Here is a 22503-nt window from a genome sequence, read left to right on the forward strand (position 1 = left end):
CCATGCGCTCCAATCTGAGGTCCTGTTCCCCACTGCCTTAGCTGGGGAGGAGCTGCCCAGGCAGGGGGCAATAATAGTGGGGGCTGGGCAATATGCCTGGCCAAGCTCACATCCCCTCCTGCTCAATCAAGACAACAAGCACATGCCCAAGTGTAGAGCGGGCAGCATGTGGGGAAGCATTTCTTTTCTCTTAATACCAAGGTACCACTGTTAGTCTATTGGCCCCAGAAGGCAGAACCAGAGGCCTTGGGGGGAGAAGGAGGCAGTGACAAAGAAGCTAGTTTAGGATTAATGTCAGGGGGAAAAAATCTCCTCCCAATGGAAGCTGCGCCAAAGTGGAATGGACTGCCTGGAGAGGCAGTGGCTCGCCCTCCTCAGAAGTATCCAGAGACAGGTTGGACGGCCACGTGTTGGGTACATTACAGTGGGGACTCCTTTTTTGTACAGATCAGATCAGTCGGTGCTTTCTCATCTCAAATTCTGTGCTTCCCAGGCCTCCTAGTCTCCAAATGCTTCCCCATCCACCAGATGTTGTTAGACTGGATGTTGGTCTCCTGGACTTATAGTTTCCCCACTAACTACCCCAAAGCTCTGGGACTCAGGTTTCCCAGTTTTCAACCCCCAAGTCTTGAACAGAATGTTGCTATATCAGAAACACGAAAAAGACAAATAAGAAAAATTGGAAGATTTAAGACGTCTGATCAATGCAATGAGCAATCACAAAATCAGGGGATTGGTTACAAAGCATCACCTTGCTGCTAAATCAAATCTTTCTGACACCACCTCCTTTAGTCTGCTCTTCCCTCTGATCAGAGGGTTGGAGGATAGAGTATTAAACTCCTCTTATTTAGACTTTCTGGATAGACTGCAGAAATGAGATTCTGGGACTTACTCCACTCTGTCCTGGTTTCAAATCCATGCAAAAATTATGCCTCTGTTCTGGACTCCCTCTAATGTCCCTGCTCCCTCTCTTCCCTCCCAGCCCTTTTGTGCCTCATTTTATGTGTAGTTTTTCTCCATTAGATTTTAACATCCCTGAGGATAGGGATTGTTTATCGGTTGTATTCACAGTGCTTAGCACATAGTAGGCACTTAATAGATATAATTTGAAGATATAGCCAATGAAGGAATTCGTTTTGCTTGATTATATAAATTTCTTATCTCTTTTCTTTATTTCTTTTCACTTTTTAAAAATGATTAGGAAAGAACATAGGTATTTTGTTCTTTTAAAAGTGGATGGGCTAATAGGTACACCACAGACATAATGAGGCAGGGTGGGGATGGAAAGAATGAGACACTGTTTCTTGCTACCTTCTTCACATACGTGGCCTTAGAATCCAAGGATTGGTATTGATCCTTAGAGCCAGTGAAAGCAGGCACATATAATACTATCAAAATGGAGACTATATGTCCCAGAGGAAAAACAAGGAATAAATAATATTGTTGCTGTTTGACTTCCTTTAAAAGCTATGAATGGGCGTTCCGAGTTTCCCTATCTTTTGCCATTTGTGAATAGTTCACTCACTGAGTGAGCCATAAGTGGCTTCACAGCCCCTGGAGAAGTGAACACAAATGCCCATTGTCTCTATTACCAGAGGACTCAACTCATTAATTTTATAGTTGAGAAAATCCTTCTATGGTCTTAGATGGTTTCAGAGATTCTGCCTGCAGGGCCACAGAAGGAAAAGCCAGTCCATTTAAGACACAAGTGAAGGACTCCTCCTGTTTCCAGAGAGGGAATAACTAGAGCTTAGAGGATCGTGGAGATCACATCTCTTACTGAGCTCCAGAGAACTCACAAGCCCCTAGGTCCAGTTATGGAAGCTGCATGTTAACTATTCCTACATATTGGTAGATATCTCTTGGAACCTATGTACATTCCCTTATGAATAAACACCTTTGTTTTTAAAGGCCCCATTGAATCTGGAAGATATGATGGCAAAAAGGAAAAGGGAATTACTAAGTGAGACAGATAACCCCATTCTCCAAATGCTATCACATACTAGTAATGGCAGCTAATTGAAGCCAGTCAAAATGGGGTACAGTTCATTTCAGTTAGTAAAGATTAAGTACTGGAGCAGCTAGGTGGTACAGTGGATAGTCAGGAGGACCCAGCTTCAAATCTGGTCTCAGACACTTAACACGCCTTAGCGGTGTAACCCTGGGCAAGTCACTTAACCCCAATTGCCTTAGCAAAATAAATAAATAAAAATAAAGATTAAGTACTTACCACATGTGTGCCAGGGCACTGGGCACTGTCCTCAAGGAGCTCACAATCCAATGGGTGACAATACACACATAACTAAGTACATATACGCTACATATAGGCTAGATGGGAGCTAATTAACAAAGGGAAGGCATTAGAATTGAGGGATTAAGAAAGGTTTCTGATATAGAGAGATCTAAGTGAGGTCCTGATGGAAGCCAAGAGTTGGATAGAAGAGTGAGATCATTTCAGTTATGAAATGAAATAATGCCTGGAGTTGGGAGAGGGAACTTCTAAGCTATGAAAGACTTTGAATGCCACCTGAACACAACCATAGCTTTAAAGATGTTTTATCTTGGGATGATTAAAGCTATTTTGCTTTGGGAAATATAAAAATATTTTGATACAATTAATAACAATGAATAAATAATGTTATGTACATACTTTGTTTGAGGCAACTGGGGTTAACTGACTTGCCCAGAATCAGACAGCTAGTGTCTGAGGTCACATTTGAATTCAGGTCCTCTGGACTCCAGGGCTAGTGCATTATCTCCTATGCCACTAGTTGCTTCTCACAGATATATTATAATGCTTTATTCCATTGTTGTGCTTGAAATTGTTTCCAAAACTTTTCTGAAGTACCAAATTGGGAAAACAAAAGTCAGATAGTACTTAAGTTAATTTTTAAAATCTTCAACAATGCTGAAGCTTGTTTCTGAAAGACAGCTTTAAACTATCTAATTAGGTTTGAATTTCTGGGCTTTCTCACAACCTAGGAAAATGTCATTGCTTTGAATCTTTTTTCCTTAAATTGACGGATACAAAATTCTGCAGATATTTTATTGCATCATACAAATTTGCTACTCTGGTGCACATGCATTATTATTCCCTAGTAAGAATCTTAATGAACTTCATACCAATATGTTATGTATATAGAAACATATTACTATGGGTAAATTCATAAGTTAGTTAAAAGCAATTATGTTTTAAAAGTCAAAGTTATTTTAATGTAATTAGTCTTTTCTTGCACTAGAAGTCTAGATTGGTGGTTGCCATCGTTTTGGACTTTGTTCTCAAAGGGGACTAAGACATCAGGGAGGTGACATCATGATATGCAAATGAATTGGATTTAAAGGAGGGAGGGCTGTACAAGGTCAACTGCCTCACTTTCCCCTCCAGAACCATCTGGGTCCAGTGGTTAGATATAGATCAAGACAACTGGAGAAGGCCCTGGATGAAATGGAAGACCTAAGCCTTTTTAAACTGAGGTCTTGAATGAATTTGACTGAGACTATATCCATTCTGTGATTAAGGCTGGGTGGCAATTAAGGCAAAAAATTTCTTTAACCCACTCAAAAGAAAAATGGCTCTAGAAATGCAACAAACTTTTAAAATGTTTATTTTGTTTCTCTACTGAGAACTGTTATATAATCATATCATAAGGAGAAAGCACTCATTTATAACATGCCCCTATAGTGATGTTTGGTCATAAAACACCTGTAAAAATATATGTGCAAACTTAAGGAGGAAATTACAGAAGAGCATAATAAACAATGAACATTATTCTTGAAATGTAGATCGGGAGACCTTTTAAATGCCAAGAAGTAAGAGATTAGCCCTAGTAGAGAACCTTGGCAATAGCTTGAGGGATGGATGGCAGAATGAAAGCTCTCTAGAGGACTATTGAAATAACACAAAGGAGGACGGTCATCTGCCTGTCAGAAAAACTGAACTGGAAGTGACTTGGGCAGTCATCTAGGTCCCACCCAAATGAATCCCAACCATCTCTTTGCTTGAAGACTTTCAGGGGTGGAATCTATCACTTCCCAAGACAGCTCTTTGCATTTCTAGGCAGCCCTGTTTCCTATTATTGAATATGAATTGACCTTTCTGAGCTTTTCCTCAATGTTCCCGATTCCTGCCATCTGTGGCCAAAAGGTTTAGACTAGAACTATATGATGTTTTCATAACTCTGTAAGGATCACAAAGGGTTTCATTTGCACTATTTCAGAGGATTTTCCCAACCTCCCCATTTTCCTCTTATAGAGAGGTTAAGGGGCCTATCCCATGATCCCTAAACTAGTACGTATCACAGCCAGGATTCTTATTCTGAGCTCTACAGACTTCAAGCTGTACTATGTCATTCATACTCAAATTTGAAGAAAACAATTCAGAAGTAACTACACAAGACCAAGTTACTGCATGAAAGAAGTGTGGTTTATTGCAGGCAGGACCAGGTATCAACCAACAGTTCTATCAACAATGGAAACAGTACCTTGCAGCACCCAGGAATGATCAGCCCCACTGATAATGCCATGCAGAAATGTGGTCCAGCAGCCTGACTAGTCTCCCAGTGTGCTTCCACACCCACTGATGCAATGGGATGGGTAGCCAATAGTGACACAGCTGAGTTTGTTCTGAATCTTTTCTCATGAAGCTAGTTCCCACAGGGTCCAAGACTATAGGGATCCTGGACAATGGGTTCTGTGCCAGGCACTGCAAGGGCAAGTTACAGAAAGACACAGATTAGGCCAAGTGGCTCAGCTTTACCTATCTCTAGTGGAGAAGCCATGACCTAAGAGATTCTTGGAAAATAGACACTTAAGGGGACCGTGAGCCGTGCAGTTTGTTTCTACTGCATTGAATGTAAACAGAGTCAGGACTGGAATTGGTCAATAACTGCTGTCCTCCAAGGGTCACTCTTTGGCACTCCACTCATGTCTTATAGCTGTAACAGACTATTAAGGAAGTATATGCTACCAATAGCAATAAAACTGCCACTGCCATTTAAACAAAGCATAAAGAGAGGAGAAATCATAGTAAATGGCAAGCCCTCTCAGGTCCCAGAGCGCTATCCCTGCTGCTACTCTGGCTATCTAAAGGCCTGCAGCAGTCATCCTGGCACTGCTTGGGACACTCTGTGAAGAAAACTTAATTTTCAGAAGAATCAGGATAGTGTTTCTGGGGAAAATGCTATGGGCCCTAAAAGCTATGGAAACACATGGTGTAACCAAGAGACAAGTAGTAAGAAAAGAGATTATCATAGAAATTTGGAAATTGTAGCAATTTTTGAGTTGGTTTCTGAGAGAACTCCCATCCTCTTCATTTTCTGCCACCTTGAAAGCCCCGAGTATTTTTATTCTCTTTTCTAGCAACCTCTTTCTCTTTCATTTTCTGTCTTGCTGTTGAAACCATTTGTTTCTACAGATACAAGTTTGATAAGTGCATAAATATTAGAGATCTCTTTTTTTAAGAGCCAAAATATTTACCCTGACAGGAAGAAGGCACTCTGATGTACACTGAATTATGGATTAATCTTTTATAATTTTTCTGAGCCTAAATCCTTTTCATCTTGTTTTGCTTCTGGGAAAGGTTTTGCTCCTGAACCATGTATCATTCCATTCAACTTATCTTTATATTGGGCAGATGATATAAGAGCTTAATTCTGGATGGATGGGAAATTGTCCCTTTCAAGTAAGGGAAAACAATTAGTTCTTCCAAGAAAAATACAACTCCTTTCATTCTTGAGTCCCTGCTCTAATTCCTCCCTCAAATCCCCCAGATGGCAAAAGGATTCAGAAGTGGTATTCAGAACAATCATCGGAGCTTCAAAAGGTCTCCTCTATGTATTACTGTCAGAGCCTGCTCCAATAACCTATTCTGAGTGGATGGTTTGTCACATCAGTAATTTCTACTACCAATCTGGCCTTCTCTTGTTAATGAGACTATTACTGACCTAACAGAACGTGAAACAGAGTGCCCAATTCCAAGGTGAAAAAGGAACATAAGCAAATCATAAGATGCAACCTGGACTAATGCATTGTATACTACACAGTGAGGTTGGTGTTTTTCAATCATTGTAATAAACAGCAAATTATCTATATGAACTTGGTTAAATATATCTCTAGATCACCATTAGCTAGCACCTACTTGGTTTGAAGCTAGAGCAAAGTATGTGATTAATTAGTAAATGATGCATCCTTGGTCTTTAATCAACTTTTCAATATATCTAAAATTTTCATCACTTCCCTCCTCTTCCTAAGTTTCCAGCCCCATATCTCATTCATAGGATCATAGATTCACAGCTGGAAAGACACTCCTAGGTTATTTAACCCAATCTCTCCATTATACAAAAGAAGAAAATGAGACACAGATTCTGAGACTCCCCAGGGTCCAACTGGACCCTGGAATTCCAGGTCAGGTCCTCTGAATTCTAATCTCACACTCTAAGATATAACCACTAACCCAAAAACTCAATAGGACGTATAACAGCTACATGAAATAGGAGTATAACATAGGATGAACCAATACAGAGAAGACAGGAGAGGTAAATAAATCAAAATTATTAAATCAATAAGCAGGATTCTCTAACCACTCACTCTCAGAAGCCGATGTTGTATAAGTCCCCCAAAGGTCCAGGTACCATATGATCTGCATTCACATTTCTATGAAACAAATCAGGAGGTTCATCATAATTTACCTTTCAATCTCGAGGATAGGAAGGTTCTTCTAGATAGAAATGTCACCATAGTTGTCGGTCAATTGCCAGAGTTCAATTTCAGTTCAGATGCCAACAAATCTTCCTAAATGGCATGGTACCCCCAAAGTTACAATTTTATTATTTTCCAGGTAGTCCTTGGTATCTTGACTTTTTTTTAAACAAATAAAATTTGTCTAATTGTAAAAGTGCCCCTTAAGTATCCTGCTATGTCACCAACTCTGAAATTTGGCAATCACTTCATTACTATTATATTGGCACAGTCTATCCAAGAACACTGAATTTCTCTGCAATCATTCAGATCTTTTATTCCTGTAAAAAGTCTTGCAGCTCTATTTTTATAAGTCCAATGTATGTCTTTACAGCTTAATTTCCAGGTTATTTGACCTTAGATAGAACTCCTAATTTCTTCTCCTAAATTTTATTGACACATATAAAAGCTGATGAATTCAATGGATTTCTTTTGTGTATAGCTGCTTTACTGAAGTTATTGTTTTTCTTGATTACTGATAATTTTCCATTCAGCTTCTAGGTTTCTCTATGAAAACCATGAAATCAATATGTTTAAAGTCTGGAGAGAGTAATTTTACAAATATAATCACTGTGAAAAGGAACATAAATGAAAAATAATAGGATTAAAGGATGATTGTTATATTACATTTCAAAGTATATGAGGCAAATATATGAGGAGCTAGGTCCATTATCAAAGCAGTAATTCTCAAAACAATCTGGCACTGGATAAAATACAGAAAAGTAGATCAATAAGACAAAGTAGATAATTAAGACTTAGGAATAAATGTACATAGTAGAATCTGGCAAACTAAAAAATACATGAACTACTGGGAAAGGAACTATATGAAGAGATCCTGGAAAAAATGGAAAGTAGTATGGTTTAAAACAAAGTTTGGATGAATATGTTATGCCAAATTCCACAAAAAGTTCCCAATGGCTATGACCCGACTATAAAAAGTCACACAATTTAAAAAAAAAAACCTAAACTAAAGGGGAATTAAAGCCTACTTATCCCACAACTATGGAAAGAGAGAATTATTAATCATTCACAAGATAGATCACAAAAGAAAAAAAAACACCATTAGGATAATGTAAAGTTAAATTTTTTTTTGCATAAATAAAAATTAATGCAGTCAGTCTCAAAAGAAAAGATCATGGGCAAAAAGTTTTTGCATTAAATATCTCTCTAACATTTAAAACCAGAGGGAAACTACCATATGTTAATAGGCTAACACTTGTTCCCAAAATACAAGTGGTCAAAACATACCAAAAACTTTCTACGAAAACTAACAGAAGTATTGCCTTTCACATATCAAGTTAAAAAATGGTGGGACCACTAATTTATAGTTGGTTAGAAGAAGGCAAAAATATTGTTTGGAGCTGTCAATGAGCTCAACCACTCTAGAAAATAAATTGCTGATACCTCTTTAACCTAGAGATTCCACTACTGCAATTATCCTCAGGGAAGACACTAAAGGAATCAGTCTCAATAAACATATTCTGAAGTACATCAAGTACAGTCATTTGTTACATGTGGAGAATGACTGAACAAACTAGTAGTATAAAAATACTGAGGAGTATTACTGGGTAGCAAGGGATAATAAAGGTAAGTTAGAAGAAACTTGGGATAATGTGTTTGAAAAGTGGCACAGTAAGGAAAACTGAGGCAAAGCACCAACAGCTACAAATGCGTCAACAATGGAATAAAGTCAGCACTCAGGAGGAAAACAAACCTTACAAAATACAGTAGTCAATATAAATCAAATAATATATAAAATATAAGCACAAATCTCTCCTTTTTTTTAACAAGTGAAAAACTTTTTTTAGGAATGTACATTATCAGGGTATTTAAGTATTTGTTGGGACGCATCTAAAAAGATGGATTAATAATTTGTAAATGAGGAAAAAAAGATATTCCATTCATCCATCAGATTTTTTTCTTCACTAAGAACTGGTGTTGAGTAAGGAGCTAAGCCTTCCTCAAAGTTTCTCTCAATTATGCAGCCTCTGGTGTCTGGTTAGACCAGCACTCAAGCGGAAGCACCTTCCACATTCACTACATTCAAAAGGTTTCTCTCCAGTATGAATTTTCTGATGGCGACTAAGCTGGGCACTCTGGCGGAAACACATCCCACATTCATGACATTCATAAGGTTTCTCTCCGGTATGAATTCTCTCATGTTGAATAAGATGTGTTCTCTTGCAAAAGGCCTTTCCACATTCTCGACATGCATGGGGTTTCTCTCCAGTATGAATTCTCTGATGGGCAGCAAGGGATGAATTGTAGTTGAAGGTCTTCCCACATTCATTACACTCGTAAGGTTTTTCTCCGGTATGAATTCTCTGGTGGCAAATTAGCTGTGAATTCTGGTGAAAGGCTTTTCCACATTCATTACATACATATATCTCTCCTGTATGAACTTTCTGGTGTCGAGTTAGTTCTGTGCTCTGGCGGAAGGCCTTGCCACATTCGTTACATTCATAAGGTTTCTCTCCAGTATGTATTCTCTGATGGGCAGCAAGAGATGCACTGTGGTTAAAAGCCCTCCCACATTCATTACACTCATAAGGTTTCTCACCGGTATGAATTCTCTGATGGGAAGCAAGGGATGAGCTGTGATTGAAGGCCCTCCCACATTCGCTACATTCATAAGGTTTCTCTCCAGTATGAATTCTTTGATGGCGAGTAAGATGAGCACTCTGTCGGAAGGTCTTCCCACATTCAGTACATTCATAAGGTTTCTCTCCAGTATGAATTCTCCAATGTTGAGTAAGCTGTGTCCTCTTGTAGAAGGCCTTTCCACATTCATCACATTCATAATGTTTCTCCTTCGTATGAATTTTCTGATGTTGACTAAGTTGAGTTCTCCATTGGAAAGCTTTCCCACATTCAAAAGGTTTCTTTTCAGTATTTAGACTGTGGTAGTCAATAAGATCTGAATTATAACTGAAGGATTTCCCACAATCGTTATACTTAGAAAATATCATTTTTGAGCTGGTTCTGTTTTATTTTTTTTTAACTAAATAGCTTAAAGTTCGTTCTGTATATCACATTTGTGGAGACTGCCTGTAAAAGACACTTTGTGTAATAGACTAAGGACAGGTACTACACTGAAGTTTACTTAATTTCTTATCTTCAAGTAGATTTCCTTTGGCTGACTTATTTCCCAAATGTTTTTCCTCATTACTCTGCTGCCTCTGTAACCCAAGGCTTACTTCCAATAGAGAAGTTTGATTCTTTTCCAGGCTGGTTTTTCCAGAGAAATGCCAAACTTGAAGTGGAATCGTTAGTTTCACATCTAGTCTCCAAATCTGGAAGAAAGAAAAAAGTCAATGTCCACTGTTCTCTAGTTGTACAAAGAGCCTTGTGCTGTCATGTATCAAGAAAAAAAAGGGGGGGGGGAGAAATAATAATACAATCTTATGTTTAGAGGGCTGTGGTGAGGAGACTGCTTCCCGAATCTTAAAGTACTATACAAATATAAATAAGTAATTAATAGGGTATAAATGTCTCAGATTGAAACAATTTATGAGATAGGCATGTCATTTTAAATCAAGGAAACTAAGGTTTGGAGTGCTTTTGTAATTTTAGTGAAATGAATGTGTTCCCAATCATATCAGTAATAAGAGTAAAATATGGGGTATGAACTAAATGGAACTTCAAGTTCAGTACTCTTTCCACTAAACAAAATACACATAAGAAAGAAAATATACTTTTTTCTATACTGATCTAAAAAGCCTAGCTAGAAAAATAGGTAGAAGTTGCAGGAAGGCTGTTCTCAACTAATTATCAAGAAAGACTACAATTTCAGTTTTTGACCTCATAAAAGATCATCTCTTATAAAATCATCCTTTTGAAAATGAAGAAATGGATTTAAGAGGTCCTTCTCCTGAACAAAGCTCACATCTACCCTTATATTTTGGATTCTCTCCTTCCCTCAGACTGCCCCAACCATCAGCTTCTCTGAAGCGTCAATAATCTTCTAATTGGTCTCCTAGACTCTTGTCACTGCCCAATCTCCATTCTAATCCATGCTATACTCAATTGCTAAGGTGATTTTTTTTGTACACCTTGGGCCTAATCAAGTCACTCTTTTGTTCAGAGAACTCCAATGGTTCCCTTTGATCTTTTCCAATATAAAAATTCTCTGACATTTGAAACCCTTCATAATTGGGCACCTTCCCTTTCTATCTTTCCAGTCTTCTAAAACCTTAACTTATTCTTTCCACCTCCTCACCACACGTCTACTGGCCCACTTATATCTTGCTCTTATGTGATACAGCTCTCTGTCCCCTGTCCTCCCCCTCTAAGTTTGTATCCCCTTATGGTTTTGTTTTGTTTTTCTGCTGAGGCAACTGGGGTTGTGACTTGCCCAGGGTCACACAGCTAGAAAATGTTAAGTGTCTGAAGCCAGATTTTAACTCAGGTCTACCTGACTTTAGGGCTGGTGCTCTATCCACTGCATCACCTAGCTGCCCCTGTCTTCCTTTAATTCTACCTTCTGCAAGACTTTCTTTTGACTGTGATCAGCAAATGCCTTTCTTTTTCAGACTCTTTTCTACCTAAGGTGCTCAAACACACATACATGTATAATTATGTACGTGTATGGATGTGTCCTATATGTACACCTAATTATTGTTGTTTTCCCAATTAGAATGAATGCTTCCTGTGAGCAGGGTTATTCTTCTCACTGCTACTATTTAGCATAGTGCCTGGCATATAGTGAATATTTATAAAATTATCAATGATTTCTTCCTTGTTTTAAGATTTTTATTCTGAATTTTACAAACATCCCAAAAGAGGTCATTTCCACTTACAAATTAAAATAGGAAAAGGGTTATATACGGCATATGAAACTATAAATGAATATTATGTAGACTCTGAAAAAAAAGTGTTATATACTCAGTGTTAATGGGGGAGAGGGAGAGGAATTATTTTCAAAAGTATCCTGTTTGTCTTTATTGTCCTCTGAAATTCTTATTTTCATATTTTAAAATATGCTTAAATAATTTTTTTGGGGGGGAGCACAACATTGGTAATATTCATCAACACTCCCTTCCCCCACCAAATTTGTAAAATCTAAATCAATCACTTATGTTCAAAACCTAAGGCAGTACTTCCAAAAATGGGTTTATGGGGGTGGAATTCTGGAAGGAAGTACTCTCTCAGGATTTATGCCAGAGAAGTCAAGAAAGTTCCAGGCATGATGTGACACAGACTCAAGATTTGTGGAAAGTAGATTTTAAAGGTTTCAGGAGAAAGATGAGTAGGAAACCACAGACAAAAAAATACTGAGAAGTCAGCCCAGGAAGCAGAGGAGATGTTCAAAAACAAAGGGTAGTTCTTGACTATGGCACCAAAGGGAAAGGAGAAGAGAATGTAGGCCATTTCTCCACTGTTCAGCTACTGGCAGGGCACAAGTTGATATTCAGAAAGAGCCTCAGGGCCCACTATCCCTCTGATGTCTCTGTGCCAGGAAGGCCAAGATATGGTTCTTTGACAAACACAGCTCCTGCTTTCTCCATGCATTTTGGAACCGACCCACAGAGGATGCATCCATCTCTACCCTGCTGCCTTTTTTATTGTTTCTTCTCAACCAGATCCACACCTTCACAAGAGCAAATTCCAGTCCTCCATCCCAATCCATCAAGCCTCAGGAATACCTAACAAATCAGTCTTTCCATTAGGCCCTGTAGTTCACTAGCCACCTGAGTGCACAGCACTTCCAAACCAGAACAGCCCTAAGTAGCCTTCTCATGGAACCTATCCTGGACTAGAACACACCTAACAGTGCCCCGATATTTGCTTCAAGCTGCTCCATGGCTCTCCTCCCAGGTAGGGCTCCCCCTCCCCCAAAGATGCCAACAGAACTGTCATCTCCCGGTCAACATTCCAGGTAGTTTGGCTCAGGAGTGCTGAGAAAATGTGGCTTCTGGTACCTAGACTGGCACTGTGCCTGGAACCACATCGGAAATTCAAGTTTATAGACTGACTCTGTAGGAGATAGGACATGGGCAATGTGACCCCAACCCAGACTCTCCTTTCTATGACCTAGCCCAGTCCTGTGCTAGCTTTCATCTCTTCAGTACTGTCTTCCTTCTATTCTGCTCGCTGAGGAGATCCTCAAAGTGATGCTATCGAGTTGGGCCACTCAATAGACACAATTTTTTAAAAAGTCCCTCCCCTCCCCCCCGCCAGCTTTAGGAGGCAATAGCTTCCCTTATCACTGAGTCTTCTGAGTCCCTGTCACAAGACTGGTATTGGAGGGAAAATGATCTTGATTCAGTGCCAGGAGGATAAAAACAGGTACCGGCCAAGTGGATCACAAATATTATCTCATTTGATCCTTGTAACAAGTCTGTGAGATGTCATCACTTGCTCCTTATTCACAGTTGAGAAGACAGTCAAAATGACACAGCTAAGTGTGAGTTTGGGCCTGTCACACTACCACTGTGCTGTCCAAACAAGATGATACCCTCCCTTGGCTGCATATTTGAGTGATATGGCACAACTCCGTCCTCCTGGAACGCCCAATGGGAAGGCAAGCATTCTCCTTTTTCTGGCTGTCAGGGTTTTAGTCTAACTATCCTTCACCATGAGATCTCTCTCCCGGTAACAAAACTAATACTTCTGATAGGCTTCCTGGAAGATGAAAATGATTACTCATAAATTATTCAATTCAAGATGTCAATTTATTCATCAAATTGGCACTTTATCCTAGAGGGTCTAGGAGGACACAGGAACATCATGTCAGGACAGGTTCTATTTTGGATCAGATTCCGGTCAGATAGTAATCTGTGTCCTGACAATGTTGTCAAGCTAAAGTAGTGCCTAACTGGTCACATGACAATCACAGCAAAACCTTCTCTATGGAAATTCTCTCGGCTGAATGAAGGCCAGCTCTTCATCTCGAGCCTTAAAACTGCTATACAAAGATCACCACTTCCCCCCAATTAAAAATGTAAGCATTTGGCAAAGATTGGCTAAAATATCTATTTCAAGAGGATGCAGGGTGACAAATATTCTGATCAATATGTCATTACCCATTCTTCCACATTATTCTTATTTTGAAAGAATGGAAACTATTCTCTTGGCCCATCCCATAGTCCCCTTCCCCCCAGCCTCATTTCATACCTTTTTAGAGCTAGAAGGATCTTCAACTCATTTTACAGATGAGGTGAAACCCACCAAGGTAAAGCTGGCAGCTCAATTGCACCCCAGAAGATCGATTGGAGACTGGAAGGAAACCTGAATGCAAATTGTGTGGTAGCCCCACTCACCAGTATGACTCTGGGCAAGTCACTGAACTTATGGATATTAAATAAGGGCACCTGTCTGGCAGCTGCGCTCAGAACCATATAATTGAGGTAAAGCACTTTGCAAACCATAAAGTGCTCTACCAGTTATTGCTATTATTACAGAGCGTTTGGAAGAAGTAGAACTGATCTTATGCAGTTTAGTGTTACCTGGCTCCCATTTCTGTGCTCTGACCAAAGATTTCCAGGATGGCCTAGCAGAGTTTGCACTAAGTAGAAACGGCTAAATTCTAACCCCAAATTATCCCCTTTCAGTGCCCTCCTAACCATCCATTAAAGATGTCACTTCCTGTTTATTGAGTTCCTGCTCAATTGTATGTTCTAGGGTTTCATACAAGTTGAAGAAAAGAACCAACTTTTCCAGCAGATGGAAAGGAGAGAGGTTTGTAAAAGTTTATTTTTTCCCCCTCCCAATCTAGCCTTGTAATTTCATCTCCATTCAAAACTCTAAGGATTTCTTTCATTCACAGCTGCAAACTATAGCAATTCACTCACAAGTTGAAGTGTTTCAGAGGGGCCTGAGGCACTGAAGTTGTGATTGGTCCCACAGCCAAGCCCTCAGAGCCAGCCAGCGCTAGAGACTAACTAGGTCTTCCTCAGCCCAGGACCAGCCCTCTGGAGTCCCACAAAAGATTTCAAGGGATCTGGGAACACATATGGGGGAAAATGTTTTACTTTTTACTTCCAGAAAAGGGGGTGATCATGTGCCCAAAGTATCCTGCTGTAAGAAAGGGGATGAGTCCCTGGATTCTGCCAAGCCACTAGCTACACCCTCTATGAAGATCATGTACTCTCTCTCCCATATGTTCCATTCCTTATATTCTTTATATAGGATTTCCTCTCCTTCCAACAAAGTCTTCCCTACATTTGGTTCCAGTAAATTGTGATGTTGTTGACAAATGCAGAGTTTTCCCTTTTAATTTAGTTTTCAAGGTAATGGGCAGATCCGGGCTCAGCCAAGAGTATGCATGGGATTTCTGAAAGCTCCTGGCTGCCCTTCTGAAAAGCCACTGGTCTCTCTCACTGCAGGAGAAACACATGTGTTTTCATTGTGGCAGCTATACCTCCCAGCCTGCTAGAAACAGCAAGTTTATAACTAAAGTGACGAGAAAGCAATAAGCTCAAACTGAGTAAGGTAAGTTTTTTGAATAGCGATCTTCAGAGAAGTGTGGTTTTGGAGAAAGAAGAGGATGAGAACGAGAGGATGGAACAGGGAGAGGAGTAAGAAGGGGAAAAGGAAGAGAAGATGGGAGAGTTGGGAGAGGGGGAAGGAGCAGAGGAGAATCCTGGAAGGGAGCTCAGGCCCCTCTAAGGCTCTTGAGATGGGTGGTACTAATTCATTTGAGGGACTTTTCTTGTGAAATGTTTTACTAGATTATTCTGTTAGACTCTCTGGGAAAGACTCCCATCACCATGTTCTGTGAAGAATTTTTCTAGTTGCAAACCTGGATTCTAATAAACCCGAATCTAAGGGGTTGGGAGAAGGGCAGAGGTTGTACATGGCCTCTATGGAGGAAAGCTGACTGGCTGAGAGGCCCCGCTGGCATCAGCCATCTGGGATGGGCACATAAGGACTAACAAAGGGTCAAAGCAAATGCAAAGCTCTGGCTTCATGACGTGGAGATTAGGGCTTGCTTCTCAGTCTCTAGAAAAGGGTCTTTAATCGATGGTACAGGCAGAGGAAGCAACATCAGCAAGAGCGTGAGTGTCCAATAGTGCACTTCCAGGGATATAACCCAAGATCTCCTCAAGAAATAAAAACAGTAGCCAGCAGTTATTTAACAAACATCATTTCATCTACAATCTTGGGAAGTAGACACTATTATTATCCCCATTTCAATGATGAGGAAATTGAGGCAGGAAGGGGATAGGCACACCGGCTTAGGGTCCCACTGCAAGAAAGTGACTGAAGTTTCCTGACTCCAGGGCCAGCTCTCTACCCTATGTGCCACTCTACTGCCTCTTAAATATATCTCTAAATGACATCGGACCTGCAGGCAGGAAGATCTGAGTTCAAATCCCATCTTAGACAATGCTGTAACTGACTGGGCAAATCATTCAGCTTCTCAACCTCAGTTCACCACCCTGTGAAATAGGGAGATAACAGCACCTGCTTTATAAGGTTGTCGTAAGGCTCAAAAGAGATAGCATATGTATTACAGCACTTTATAAATGATAGCTCTAAAATACCCACAAGTTGAGATCTGTGTGGGTGGAGGGAATTTTCCTGTACAGATGAAATCCCTGGCAGAAGGGATAGTGACAATGTGTAATATTTCACATATATTTTTAAAACCTTCTGGAGAAAAATCAAATCCTTCAGAAAGGAGGTTTCCTTCCCAGGCTCCAAGGTGATACATAATAATCTAGCTGAGTTCATTATTGTAGAACCAAAAGTGCTTTCTGAAAGAAGGTGAATGAGGCAACCTACAACTTAGACATGAAGCCCAAGAGGAAACTGAGTAAGCCAGACTTAGAAAGAGTCAAGGAGATTAGGATTCCGGGGAATGGGACAAGGGGCAGGCCCTGGGCAGTCACACTCAGATTTACCATTGGAACCGCTTATCAGAAGAGGGCCCTGACCAGAGGTAACAGCCAACCAAAAAGGAGACAGATTACAACCCCGAGAAGTTCTCAAGAAAAATACACAAGAGCTAGCTGGGCACTGGAGATCAAAGCTCCATTCTCTTGAATGGTATGCACTGGAATGACCTCCCTTCCTCCCCCCAGTGTGTGCTATTAAAACTCTCAAAGAGGACCTAAAGCACTTGAGAATGGATGGGGCAAAAGGGCAGGGATCCAGGTCGGAGAGCAGACAAGATGAAAGCAGGATAAGGAAAGGGGGCTACAAAGATGAGGCCTAAGGAAGAACAGGGTCTGGGGATCCTCGGGGCCCGATTCTCCAGGGCAGTTCTGTAGCCCCAGCTAAATCTTGGGCTAGGATTGTTTTTATTCCTCAGTGACCAGATTCCCCCCAACTTCCCCAACTCCTCAAGCAGGCCTGGCTTCTTTTAGCACTGCTATGAACCTCAACATTCTTGCTTCCTCTTTTATTACAAAGAGATCAGCCTTTCTGGAGGATTTATCCCCTATAAGGCAAAAAAAAAAATAAAGTAAATAAAATTGAGCATTACACATGGCCACCCCCTTCCCCCCAGAGACTTCTGAGAGCAGGAAAACTTCCTCCACCCGCAGAGATCTCAGCTCCTGGTAATTCAGAGGCTGGCTGAGTAGCCGAGGGCGCTGGAGAGAGATGGAGTCCTCTTCGCACACCAGAATGAGTCATGAGGCCGGGCTGAGAATCTAGTCTTCTGCCTACTGGCCAATCCAACCTTCAATTACCCAGGACTTTCTAAACACAAATGGAAAGCTGCACAATTAGATCAGGTTCCCAGTAACAGAATCCTGTAAAGATTCCTTCCAAAGGCACCCTAAGCTCTCACTGGGCTGAGAACTGCCTGGTGTCTAACTAGCCCCCTGGCCATCTTCTTTGCCTTCCCATCATTCCCTCTGATATGTTCTCCTTTGATTATTCCTTGTAACACTCTCATTATCACCTTCTGAACTGGCTTCTTTCCTGGTTCCCCAAAATTCACACTAGATCCTGGCCCCTCCTCCTCCCCCCCATCCCAAATCAAAACTCACTGGGGCTGGACAGATCTCTTTCACAGGTGACAGGCCAAACACAGAGAGGCTGAAGTGGGCCCTGTCCCAATGTTAAGCATCATGCTATACAAGGCAGTTTTTAGGCAGTGAGATGGCCCAGGGGAGAGAAATTCAGTAGGAAGAGATAGGAGTTCTAATCCAGCTGTGTGACTCTGGGTAAGTCATTTAAGCTGTCTGCCTCTGTTTCCAAGGGTAAAAGTGGAGATCATAATAATATCCACCGCCCAAGGTGGTTGTAAGAATAAAATGAAATACTATTTGTAGAATGCATGGCAAGATGCCAAGCACACAATAGGTCCCCATACACCCAGTAGGTGCCTAATGCTGATTTCCTTCCCCTTCCTAATGATGGCTCCTCCCCTCCTTTTAAACCAGGCTTTATTATATCCACACACAGCCCAGCCTTCTGGACAATTCCCTAGCTACTGCACTAACACCCCTCTTAGGACTTCTCCTACTAATTGCCAGCTGGAGCAAATTCCCAGTGACCAATTTCTTCCCCCTAGAGGCTGCTCCACTAGCAGAAGTCATCCAAAGGAGCTGGTTTTTATCTGCCACAAATTTAGGGTACATCACCCCAGAAGACTTCATTGGTGCTTGACAATGATGACACCTTCAAATTCGCTAAGCTCTAAGTGACATTTAGTGTTTCCTTCGATTATGAAATTTAAAAAAAAAAATTGAGTCCCCAGGCTTCACCAGCCTGTCACAGGGGGGGTCGCTGCTACCAAAAAGAACCCCAGCACTGGGCTCTGACACCCTCCCCCAATCATGCTCCATGGCAAGCCTCCAAATGCATCCTGAACCAGCCTGTCCAATGGCTTTGGCCCCAGAGGCCAAGGAGATCTTATCTTTGGGCAGCTTGAGACGCCAGGTGCTTTTTTTTTTTTTTTTAATTCGAACTCAAATGTGCCCCTTGGTTACCTCCAACTTCTGCCTGCCCTCTATGTCCTTGGGACCCCCCCCCCCCCGCAACTGAACCTTCCTCACTGACTGTCCCCTAAGAGCCTGAGGCTTCTTTGACAAAGCGCCCATCTCGGGGGAAGGGGACCCTTTACTCCTCCAAAGGCAAATTCTCCCGGAATTGCCCTGGGTTCTGTCCCTGCCACTTCTTTGCCAAGACCTTTGGTCCATTCTTCCAGGGATCTCCTGCTCCAACTGCTCAGTGCCGACAAACTTCACCCTCCAGTTTCAGTTCCTGTCCCTCTGGGAAACTTAGGCTCTCAAGGCGCCAACTGTCAAGTCCTCCTTTTAGTAGCATCCAATCTATCTACGACATCCCTGGTGCCCGGCAGAGCACCTGGGAAACAACAGGAGCCTGATTACTGCAGGGCCACCCTGAGGATAAGCCCATCCCTCCCATCACTGGCTCCTCCAGCCTCTCCCCAGTTGGCCCGGACCCTGTTCTCACTTCCTCCAGTCTCCTACCCCTTTCTCCGAGTGCTCCCCAAGGTCCAATCTTACCTCTCACTCCCTGGCCCTGACTCACAGCGAGTACGATCTCGAAGGCCCTAGGAGAGTTGTGTCCTTCATCCTTTTGGGAGGTTGAGGGGATCTGAAGGACTCTCACCCAAAGGAAGGTTCAGATTTGTTCCCTTCAGCCCTGGGACAAACTAGGGACAAGCTCAGGTGCCCCAGAAATACGGCAAGGCTTTGGTGCCTTTCCTATACACGGACCAGCTCCCAGCCGTGGGCGGCCCCTCGTCCAGAGCCGCTTCCCTGGTCCCCTCCAGCCCTAAGGCGGACTCCGGCTTCTGCCAGAGGATGCTCAGGCAGCCACAGGGCCCAGCCCAGTGGGGTCGGGCTATACTGCAAACCCCGCCTCGGCTGCTTTCTCAGCTGGGTGACCTCACTGGGCCAAAGTTTCCTAGTGGAAAACAGGGGTCTGTAAGGCTCCCAGCATCCTCTCCCCAGGGGGCCGGCCCCCGCCCCTCACTCTCACAGGGACCCAGGGTAAGGCTCCCAGCATCCTCTCCCCAGGGGGCCGGCCCCCGCCCCTCACTCCCACAGGCCTGGGACGGCCAGGCCCATCCTCAGGCCAGGGGGACTCGAGGCCTCCTTACGGGAGACAAAGATCCCGGAAATCGGGGCCCCCCTGCCCCGGCCTCCAGGGCTGGGACAGCTTTCTGGGGTGGTTTCCCACCCAGAGATGGGGTTCCCCGGGCCGGGGGGTTGGGAGGTCCGTGGCGGGGGTGGCCGGACTAAGGGTGGGACACAGGGAAAGCAAGGTTTCGCAGGCTGCCCCCCCCCCGGACAACGCCCCCTCCCCAGCTCCCCTCCCCGCCCGGGCGCTGGCCCAGATTTCATCTCGGGGGCTCCCCGGGGCGGGGCCGGGCCGTCCCGGCCTGGCTGCCCCCCCCCGAAGGCCCCCAGCAGGCTCCAAGCGCGCCCCCCTCTGCCGGCGCACGAGCCTGAGGGTCCCGGGCAGCTGGGCTCGGAGCCCCGGGGATCGGCGCGCACCGGACCCGGGCCGGACCCGACCTCGGCCCCGAGGGAGGGGCAGCCTGGCCGGCGTCGCACCCACCGGGGCCACTGACTAGCCGCCAGGTGCCTCGCGCAGGGCCTGTTTCCCCACGGGGCCTGGGGCCTGTCCGGGTCACAAGAAGGCCGCGGGCGTTCCCGAGGCGCCTCAGCAGCGTCGCCCCCAGCCCCTCCCGGGCCCGGCCCGCGGGCCTCAGTTTCCCCGCCCAGGCGCAGCGCGGGGGCCTGGACGCGGCTCCGAGGCGGGCGCGCGGCCTGGGCCCGAGGACGGCCGAGCCCGCGCCCCCCGGCCCGGCCGCGGGGACTCACCTCCGCCCCTCGGGGGTCGGCAGCGCCTCCTCAGGCCTGGGCGCAGCCAGCGAGCTCCGGCGGCTGCGACCGGGGCGTCCGCGACCCAAGCACCGCGAGAGCCGCAGCGAGAACGAGCGCCAGCGGCAGAGCCCCGCCCCCAAACACGCTTCGCCAATGAGAGAGAGAGACAGGGCGACCGCGGGCCCCTCCCCCCACCCCCCGCGCGTGGCGTCTCTCCCCGCTCGCCCCGCCCTCTCCCTCCCGCTCCCGCCTGGGGCCCCGCCTGCGAGCCTCCCTCCCTGCCAGCCCGGGGGGAGGGGGGCCCCGGACCCCGCCCCCGGTCGCCGCGGTTTCCCTGTCGCCCCCCCCCCAGCCCGCAAGCCCCGGCGGGTGGGGGGGGGGGCAGAGGGGACCTTGGCCTGTCCCCGGGCTCATCCCCTTTCTGGCCCCTTTGCCCAGCAGGCGCCCCTTCCCCTTCCCGGCCCGAGGCCGGCCTTGCCTGGGCAGGGCGGGGGGCGGGGGGGGGGGGGAGGGGGGGGGAAAGGGGGGGAGAGACCCCTCGAGCCGTGGGGCGCTCGCTGCGGGGGGGGGCATGGAAGCCGGGCCGGAGGCTCTCCCGGAGGCCGCTTCAGCCAGCGCCCGGGGCTGTGCGGGTGCGGGGGGAGGGGGGTTTCCGCTCTCCCGCTTCTCCCTCCCGGGCCCAGGGAGTTTCCAAGCTGAAGAACCCCCCCCCCCTTCTAGGGAGTTTCCACCCTGGGAGTTCCCCGACTTGGCGGAGGGAGTTTCCACACTGGGATTTCCCCACCCAGACGGAACGGCTGCAGGAGGACCCGGAGTCCTTGCGGCCCCGGCTTCTGACGGCGATCCCCAGGAGGCGGGGGAGCAGAAAGCCGGGGGCCCTGGATGGGGAGGCCTGGCCTGGCCGCACGGAGAGTGGTCACTGGCCGGCTCCCGTGGGCAGGCTGCGGCCGCCGGACCCTGGGGGGGGGGGAAGAGGGGGGGCTGCCTCCGCCTTCCTGCTTCTGCCGCGCGCCGCGGTCACCACAAAGGGGCCGGGGTCACGTCCCGAAGGGCGCGAGCCCCCTGCTTTTCTCCTGCTTGGCCTAGGCCCAGCCCCCTGCTCCCCGGGAAGCGTGTGCATCCTTACCTCGCACCCTTCCAGCGAGCTGGGTTTACTTCTTATTTGGCTGAGCCAAAGCTGAAGCGCACCTGGGGCTTCCAAGATGCCCAAGCCCTGCGTTCCTCCCCATATAAGCTTGCTTGGCTCTCACAGCGCCCTGTGCGGCGGGCATCACCAGCACCCTGTGGGGGGGCATCACCAGCGCCCTGTGGGGGGGGCATGACGAGCACCCTGTGGGGGGGGCATGACGAGCGCCCTGTGGGGGGGGGGGCAACACAAGTGCTCTGTGCAGTGGGCATCACTGAGGGTCCTTATGGGATGGGCATCATGAGCGCCCTGTTGGGGGGGCATCGCAAGTGCCCTGTGGTGTGGGCAACACAAGTGCTCTGTGCGGTGGGCATCAGTGAGGGTCCTTATGGGATGGGCCCTGTAAGTGGGTATCACAAGCACCAATGAGGTGGGTATCAAGAATGCCCTTATGGAGTGGGCCTCAGGAGCACCCCTGGGAGGTGGACAGTATTGTTAGCCAGATGCCCTGCTGGACACAGTGCCTGGGCACCCACTGACCGCATCTTTTCCTTCCTTTTTTTGGTGAGAGATCTGGTAGCCTCTGATTTGGATTGAGGTCGCAGGGCCTGGGCTTGGAAGGCACTTAAAAGCTTTTTCACTGAGCGCAAGAGAGATGAGTATGACCTCTGCATGTGGCTGGGGCAGCTCTCCCCCCCAAATCTTGGGATCCTTACTAGAGGCTTCTTGGCGAGAAATGGGTAGAGCCCTGAATGGGGAGTCTGAAAGAACTGAATTCAAACTTGGCCTCAGATCTGTGATCTTGGGAAAGCCACTTGACTTCTCTTTGACTCAGTTTCCTCACCCGTAAAAGTGAGGTAATAATGGAAAAGGAGATAATTATAA

General features: G+C 45.3%; 1 protein-coding gene across 1 annotated transcript; it reads right to left on the minus strand.

Annotated features, from left to right (window-relative positions):
• Positions 1-3582: 3582 nt before the first annotated feature.
• LOC105749671 (zinc finger protein 501) lies at positions 3583-20633 on the minus strand. The gene is made up of 2 exons (XM_031949067.1): positions 20490-20633; positions 3583-10028 (listed from the first exon to the last, which is right to left on the minus strand). Exon 2 carries the CDS (start codon positions 9702-9704, stop codon positions 8709-8711), a length of 996 nt encoding a protein of 331 aa, XP_031804927.1. The 5' UTR covers positions 9705-10028; positions 20490-20633; the 3' UTR covers positions 3583-8708.
• Positions 20634-22503: the final 1870 nt, after the last annotated feature.

Source organism: Sarcophilus harrisii, chromosome 1 (assembly GCF_902635505.1).
Source record: "Sarcophilus harrisii chromosome 1, mSarHar1.11, whole genome shotgun sequence".
Lineage (NCBI taxonomy): Eukaryota > Metazoa > Chordata > Mammalia > Dasyuromorphia > Dasyuridae > Sarcophilus > Sarcophilus harrisii.